Source organism: Bison bison, unplaced genomic scaffold (assembly GCF_000754665.1).
Source record: "Bison bison bison isolate TAMUID 2011002044 unplaced genomic scaffold, Bison_UMD1.0 scf7180017864142, whole genome shotgun sequence".
Taxonomy (NCBI): Eukaryota; Metazoa; Chordata; class Mammalia; order Artiodactyla; family Bovidae; genus Bison; species Bison bison.
The window spans coordinates 813,663-822,445 of NW_011494714.1; the positions used below are offsets into that span (position 1 = coordinate 813,663).

General features: G+C 40.2%; 1 protein-coding gene across 3 annotated transcripts in view; it reads right to left on the reverse strand.

The window, feature by feature from the left end:
* SNX1 (sorting nexin 1) overlaps window positions 1-8,783 on the reverse strand; it is a 37,437-nt gene that overhangs the window by 25,195 nt on the left and 3,459 nt on the right. Inside the window, exon 1 of one of the 3 annotated variants that reach the window (XM_010840205.1) lies at window positions 8,478-8,767. The exons of 1 other annotated variant lie outside the window; for it this stretch is intronic. In XM_010840205.1, the coding sequence (XP_010838507.1) occupies window positions 8,478-8,660 (183 nt within the window). In that variant the 5' untranslated portion in view covers window positions 8,661-8,767. Of the gene's footprint in view, window positions 1-8,477; window positions 8,768-8,783 lie in introns of those variants that run through there. One more of the 3 variants, XM_010840206.1, reaches the window with a different exon arrangement.

Genomic DNA, 8,783 nt, shown 5'->3' on the forward strand with positions numbered 1-8,783 from the left:
CTGGGCTAAAATCAAGGTATCATTAGGTCTGCATTCCTTTCTGGAGGTTTGAGGGGAGAATATGTCTCCTCGCTCTTTCCAGCTTCTAGAAGCTGCCTATATTCCTGGGTTGATGGCTGCTTCCTCCATTTCCAAAGGCAAAAATGCTATAGTTCTCTGTGCCTTTCGCCTGAAGGCAGTCGCTCTCTGTCTCTGCCATTTTTAAAGAATCCTTATTGTTGCACTGGGTTTACTCAGATAATCTGAGATAATTTCCCTTAATGTCAGCCAGGGCTTCCTGGGTTGGGAAGATCCCCTGGAGAGCATGGCAATCCACTCCAGTATTCTTGCCTGGAGAATGCCACGGACACAGAAACCTGGCAAGCTATAGTCCACAGAGTCCCAAAGAGTCAGACATGACTGAAGTGACCAAGCACAAGATCAGCTTACTAGCAACTCTAATTACTTGGTAATATAAAATATTCACAGGTTCTGAGACTAGGAGTAGGCATGTTGGGGAGGAGGCAGTCATGATTCCTACCACAAGTAGCAACTCCTTTCCACACCACATTTCAAAAATGGCACAGATACACTAAAAGTGCCTATGCTTAGGAGAATGGACATTTAGTGTCCACTGGATTTGATGCATCTTATTTTACAAACTGGGTGAATATCCAACTAACCCAAATGATTTCACAGTATTACCCCCACCTCATAATTTAAGGAATTAAAGTAGGGAATCTTATCTGGGGTCCCTGAGTCACACAATTCAGGAGGGGGGTCTATGAATTAAAATGAGAATAAAATTACAATTTATTTTTCCTTAACCTCTAACTGAAATTCAGCATTTTCTTTAATTATAAAGATAGGCAACAAATTATGAGTAATAGCAGTACCTGAGCATAACTAACAGAAATTAGATATTTTTATATGATCTTATAGTTACAGACCTCAAAATTTCATTTAAAAATCACGGTTACTAGACCTATCCCTAGATATTAATGGGGCTTCCCTGGTGGCTCAGATAGTAAAGCATCTACCTGCAATGCGGGAGACCCGGGTTCAATCCCTGGGTGGGGAAGATCCCCTGGAGAAGGAAATGGCAATCCACTCCAGCACTCTTGCCTGGAAAATCCCATGGACGGAAGAGCCTGATAGGCTACAGTCCATGGGGTCGCATAGAGTCGGACACAACTGAGCGACTTCACTTTCACTTTCTAGATATTAATTAAAGCACTTTAAAAAAGCATATGTCACTAATATAAAATTGTTTTAATGTTTGATAATTAGATTTCAGTATAACTGGTTTCCTGTGTAATATTACGTATTTTATATGTTTAAAAACATTATTCTGAGATGGGTCCATAGGCTTCCTTGACTGCTGATGAGTCCATGACATACAAAAGATAAAGAAATTCTGAGTTACTTCCTCTAAGACTAATGAAAATGTAAAAGGGGAACCAGAAGGGTAACTAAGTCTGAGGCTGAGTACTGAGCTAGTTAAGGAAAACTATGAACAAGCGCAGTGGAGACCTCAAAGTGAAAGGTTATCCATGAGATAACAAAATGTAGCTACAGATATTCTACTGAATCCTCTGGTGTAATTTCCACACCAAATTTTTGGTATCTCAAACTAATATTTGGACCCTTCTAAGTTTAGAAGGGTCCAAAATTGCAGAAGGATCAGAGTACTAATGGTACATTAGCTTCTAAACTGAAAAAGCAAAACGAATCCAGTTCAAATCTGCTCTGAAAGCGAAATGAAGCCCCAGATGTCCATTTGACTAAGCAAAAGAATAAGCCAGAAAAAGTTGAGCAACAGGCTTTTCCCAGAAATGAGATACTTACGGCTACTTGCTCTAGTAACTATAAACAACTCATGATTTACTTATGCCAGCAATTACTAAAGAGGGCTAAGAAGCTTTGACGATCAAAGGAGAGAAATTAGAGTGCTCTTTTTCCTCTCTCCCCTGCCAACCAAACAGCAAGAGGCCAAGACACTAGAACTACCTTGATATCTGAATAAGCAAAGGGGAAGCAACTCCCTACAGAAACTAGAAATCAGATTGCAACCTTGTTGCTTCTTGCTTAAGCCCCAAACTCTAATTTTAAATAAATTTTAAGTTGGGTTCTTACTCAGTTCAGTCGATCAGCCCTGTCCAACTCTTTGCAACCCCATGAACTGCAGCACGCCAGGCTTCCCTGTCCATCACCAACTCCCAGAGCTTGCTCAGACTCCTGTTCTTGGAGTTGGTGATGTCATCCAACCATCTCACCCTCTGCCATCCTGGGTTCTTATCATTTTCAAAAGTCTTCTCTCATGCTCTTTCCTCCAAAAGTGCTTTATAACTACTTTTGTTAGCTTCTCCTCCATAATCTTGAAAGCTAACTGCTAGTACTAGTCTATGATCGAAACCAATGAGTCTATGTACTTCAGAAAAATCTAAACTTATTAGAAGTTTACAATTTGAGCTGAGCATTAAAATGAATCTTCAGCCATAATACCAGTTACTGATTTTCCAAGAGCATCTGTATCAGACCTGTGTGGAAAATGTGTCATTTCGACTTCTGATTTTTTGATCAGATCTGACCACCTGATGTGATGTCAGTTCCAAAAATAAGTGTTTGAGACAACATGCTTATAGAAAATACCACACACTAGATGGACACTTACCCATGACTGCTTACTAATATTAGTCATAAATGACTATACCATTAGCTAAAGCAACAAAGCAATAAATCTGTTTTAAAATATACTGTTGTATAGATTAATTTTCAGAAGTCTGATTAGGAACAGAGAAGAGACAGCATCAAGAAACTTACTCAGGACATGTTACACCTTTGGGAATAGCCATCATATATTTTGCGAACAAAGAATTAAAATATTGCCAGCCATACTATCAATTTCCTTAGGGCTTTTAATGAATTTACCAAAGTACATCCAGATCTAAAAAAGTTATCCTGTAAATACGCTAAAGGAAATAATCTGGTTTTAAAAAAGAGCTAAGATTGTAAAATGGTGCACTGCCATGGAAAACAGTATGGAGGTTCCTCAAAAGCTTAAAAATAGAACTACTTTATGATCCAACAAACCCACTTCTGAGTACATGTATCTGAAAGCTGAAAGCAGGGTCTCAAAGAGATATCTGCACACCCACAGCAGCACTACTCACAAGAGCCAAAAGGTAGAAGCAACCCACATGTCACTGGGGGATGTTTGGATAAACAAAAATGTGGTAAACACATTTGATGGAATATTATTCAGCCTTAAAAAAGGAAGGAAATTACGATACATGTTACAATATGCATGAATCCTGAGGATACTGTGCTAAGTGAAATAAACCAGTCACAAAAAGACAAATACTGTATGATTCTAATTATATGAGGTTATCTAAATCAGTCAAATTCATAAAGGAGAAACAGAAAGGAGAATGGGGTTACCAGGGGCTAAGGGGAGAGGGATAAGGGGTGTTGTTACTTAACAGGTACAGAATTTCAGAATTACAGGAGATCTGTTTCACACAAATGTGAGTACACTTAACACTGCTAAAGTATACAATTTAAAATGGTCACAATGATAAATTTTTGTTGTGTTTTATACCACAATTCCCTCCAGGGATACATGTATATTGATCATACAGGTAGGACTGGATTCTAAAAACACCATGTCCTTTTTTGTCTAAATGTTAATATATAACTTTGGTTTATATAATTCTCTGCAGCCCATAAAACATTGTCAATCAGAAGCTAGCTGTTATCCTTGACTTCTGACTACCAATAAAAGCCAAGTGATATTGTTCTTTAGTCTTAAACACCAGTGGGAATATGTAAATAAGTCTTGATTAGCCAAAAGCAATCTTTTTTAAGATATGACTTTTCAAATCCCTTGCTATTTTGTCTTTATCCTGTTTCTTTTTTTTTTTTTTTTGGCCATTTCTCTAATTATGAGGGTTTCAATTTAAGAGTAAAAGTGGTGAGGAAAATCTAACTGGTGTAATAAATCATCAAACAAAGAAGTCACCAGATTTGCCAAAATTTGAACGGAGGATATCATTACTCTGTTTTCCTCCATTTTCTCAATATGAACAAGGCTGTTCATAGTTCTCTTATTCAGAGGGCAAGTCTAATGGTGATCCTGACATATTGCTTAAAAGAGATGGGCATATCAGAACTTCTGGAAGGGCAGATAAAGAACTTATTATCAACAATTTTATCATTCAGGTTTCAGTTCAGTTCAGTCGCTCAGTAGTGTCCAACTCTTTGTGACCCCATGAATCACAGCACGCCAGGCCTCCCTGTCCATCACCAACTCCCGGAGTTCACTCAAACTCATGCCCATCAAGTTGGTGATGCCATCCAACCATCTCATCCTCTGTCATCCCCTTCTCCTCCTGCCCCCAATCCCTCCCAGCATCAGGGTCTTTTCAAATGAGTCAACTTTTCGCATCAGGTGGCCAAAGTATTTTCCAATGAACACTCAGGACTGATCTCCTTTAGGATGGACTGGTTGGATCTCCTTGCAGTCCAAGGGACTCTCAAGAGTCTTCTCCAGCACCACAGTTCAAAAGCATCAATTCTTCGGCCCTCAGCTTTCTTCACAGTCTGACTCTCACATCCATACATGACCACTGGAAAAACCATAGCCTTGACTAGATGGACCTTTGTTGGCAAAGTAATGTCTCTGCTTTTCAATATGCTGTCTAGGTTGGTCATAACTTTCCTTCCAAGGAGTAAGTGTCTTTTAATTTCATGGCTTCAATCACCATCTGCAGTGATTTTGGAGCCCCCCAAAATAAAGTCGGACACTGTTTCCACTGTTTCCCCATCTATTTCCCATGAAGTGATGGGACCAGATGCCGTATGCAAATAAGACCAGTGAGGTCAAATGAGATGTAAAAATATGTATATCATTTAGTCTTTTCAACATAATAATTTTAAGAGTTAGGAGACCCAAAGAGTGGCTCCAATTTAGTCTCTCCTTTTACTAAAGGAAAAATTAACCCTTTTCTAGAACTAAGAAAGTTTTAACTAAATCAATACATATCTAGATTCAGGTCCAAAGACTCAGGTAACATATTTAGAATTTTAGACCATTTAATTCCTAAGACCACAAAGTAAGAGGCATAAAGAAGGTAAGGCCTTAAGTATTCTTAAGAATCAGACCTTCCCCAAGCTGGTTTTCAGGTTTAAGACAATGATTTCAGATTTGTTTTAATAATTCTTTTAACTCCAGTCTGGGGGCTTCCCAGATGGCTCAGTGGGTAAAGAATCTTCCTGCAATGCAGGAGACACAGGAGACTCGAGTTCCATCCCTTGGTTGGAACTATCCCCCGGAGGACGAAATAGATACCCACTCCAGTATTCGCCAAAAAATCCCATGGACAGAGGAGCCTGGCAGGCTACAGTCCGAAGGGTCCCAAAGATGACTGAGTGATTAAGCTTGTACACCTCCCATTCAAATAACTGGTTTGTATATCCTAAAATGCACATCATGGGCAGCTCCTTCAGTTATAAATCAAATCATATTTTTATTACTGAATTAGCAAAGCCTCTTGGGCTCTAAAAGAGAGCAGATGGGATGATTAACAGTAGCAGCTGTTACATCAATGTCCAGGAAATCACATGCATACCATAAATGAGTTTTAAAATTTACATGCCTCAGCTTCTCAGTTCTTCAGTGCTCCTTTCTTTGCCTCCAACATGCAACAAAACACAGTATGAAGATAAACTTAAATCAGTAAGATGCCACTGAAGTCATTATATGCCTACTTTGAGGGCTTTTAATCAAATCAATCTTACTACTAGTTTGATTGATACTGATCATTTTTAGGATTAACTTTTCTACTCCATTATTAGATTTTTTTTTTAATGTTTGCAATCCTGATTTTGCAATTTATTTATCTATTTAATTTTTTAAATTTTATTTTATTTTTAAACTTTACAATATTGTATTGGTTTTGCCAAATAAAAATATGGAACGCTTCACGAATTTGCGTGTCATCCATGCGCAGGGGCCATGCTAATCTTCTCTGTATCATTCCAATTTTAGTATATGTGCTGCCGAAGTGAGCACCCATTATTAGATTTTGTGGGTTTTTTAATTCTTCAAGTAATTCCAGTTTACAAAATGCTCAACTGTTCTATGTGTTTTACAGGTATTCTAATTTAATCCTCCCAATAATAGTGGACATAAATACTCTTGACTATTCACGTTTTACACATGAGAAAACTATACAAAGTAAGTATCCTGTGCAAGGTTAAGCCAGCAAGTAACAGAGTCTGGATTTAAATCAGCCTTCAGGCCCACTTTATAACTTTATTTTTCAATGATTTTAAGATACAGAAGCACTGCAATCCATGTCCTCACACTGGCTCACAAGTAAAGCCTTTATTATAATATAATCTGTATTAATGACTATTTAACACCCTAACTGGTGAGGAATCTTGGGGTCTTGGAATCCTGAAGATTAACTTCAGGACAGGCTGCTAAAATAAATTTATAGGTAGCATTTTAGGTCCCTCAGCAACTCAATTTTCCTGGATCAAAATCTAAATAAAAAATAATTTGACCTTCTGTGGTAGAACAAGTTCACTCTGACCCCCTCTTCCTTCCCTTAGATGAAAATTATGCAAAGTATTTTCACTGTGTTAGGAGACAGAAGTAGCAAAAACTCTGGGAAGTAAACTAGTGAGATCAATCAAATCACAATCTCTTGAACTTATTTACAGCACTTCAGGAAAATAAAACCACATCCTTCCAGGGTCTTTTTTGAAAAATAAATCATCATTTGCCTATGTGACCAATCACTTTCAGGGCCAGAGTATCAATTTTTAGATGTTCAGTTTATCTACCAGCCCAGCAGTTATCAACAATGGCGGATATGAGGGAATTCTTCATGGTTTATAAGAGAATTACTAAAGGAATAGACTAAAGATTTGTTTTAAATGGGATAGAAAACAACTAAATCAGCAGCAAAAGTTATTTCCTGGAATAACAGAGACTTCATTAGATAGTTTGAGTTGTTATATTAGCATCAGCAAATACTTTTTAGATGGGATTATGAACTTAATTCCTAAATCAGTACATGGAAAATTCTATTAATTATCCCAGAAGATACTGTGATGAAACAAACTTTTTCTGACATGAGACAAGCCTCAAATTTCTCAGATGCATGCCTGCATAAAGAATTTAAAGCTGTTTACTCATTCACATACTGTGTAGCTACTATGAAGATAAGCATTATCCAAGATAAAAAAACACATAAATTCACTCCTAGCACTGAAGAAGTTTTCAATTTGCAACTAACTGTACCAAACAATATGAGTCAGTATTCCTTCTAAAACAGACTCAAACATCTCCACCGGTTCCAGAACTGATTACTGTACTGATTTCCGCATTCCACATATAAAGATTAGTTTTTCCCAATACCTAACACCCAGATGTTAGAGAAGGAAATGGCAACCCTCTCCAGTGTTCTTGCCTGGAGAATCCCAAGGATGGGGTAGCCTGGTGGGCTGCTGTCTATGGGGTCGCACAGAGTCAGACACAACTGAAGCGACTTAGCAGCAGCAGCAACATCCAATACTACTATGAAAAACACCATTTCCTCCTTGCATTTACAGATTTGCTCCCAGTGAGGTACTTAAACACACATCCCTTTACAAGAGACAGAGCTTTCTCTATGTAGTGATTTACATGGCAGGACCTTTTTTTCAACCAACATCTGGCAGAATTTTCCTGGAGATCAAAGGAGTCAACCTAATTCTCATAAATATCCAGAATGGGCCTTTAGTAATAACTGGTAACTACTGAGTCAAGGACTGAGCGCAAACACACACATTGAGCTAAAGGGGGCTTCCCTGATGGCTCAGGGGTAAATAATCCACCTGACAATGCAGGAGATGAGGGTTTGATCCCTGGGTCAGGAAGATCCCCTGGAGAAAGAAATAGTAACTCACTCCAATATTCTTGCCTGGGAAATCCCATGGACAGAGAAGCCTGGCTAGATACAGTTCATGGGGTCTCAAAGAGTCAGGCACGACTTGGCGACTAAAGAACAACAAACTGAGCTAAGGAAAGGATTTGTGGACAGGTCACTATCCTGGGCAACTCCAGATAACACCATTCATCCATCCTTGGTACAGTAAGGTGAGAGAAAGGAAAATCAGCACCCCATTCCCTTATTTTGACCTATTAAATCAGCTGGGCAGGATAACCACCAGCAAAACAGCCCCGTGGGTCCGTGGGTCACCACACGGCAGGGCCAAATGCCTGCCCTGGCGGCTCTTAGCTGTCCAGGATCTCTGCTGAGAAGCCACCACACCCCTCACTTCTTACTGTCCGCCCAGGAGTGGGGAAGCCAAGGTCCTCCGTCTCCGTCTTCACCTAGAACCCAAGCCACGACTACTGTCACCAACGCAAGGTCTTGCCAGGCCCGCTCTGCCCAGCCTCCCCGACCCTCGCTTAGCCTCTCTTTCCTTTCGGGGCGCTCCCCCACCTGCCCCGAAGGGTGAGAACTCACGACAGCCGCGGCGCCGGTGAAAATATCCTCCCCCTCGGTGTCGCTGTCCCCGGCTTCGGGTTCTGAGCCCCCCACCGCCCCCTCGGACTCCGGCTCCAGGCCGGGGAAGGGCGGAGGGAGTCTCTCCGAAGCGCTACAGCCACCACCACCCGACGCCATCTTCCTCCACCCGCGGCGGAAGCCGCAACAACAACTTTATAGAGAGATAGGACCGCGAGCACAGCGTTCCAGCGGAGCTAAGGGGGATGGCAGCCACTAGCCCCGAGGGACGCGCGGGGAGGG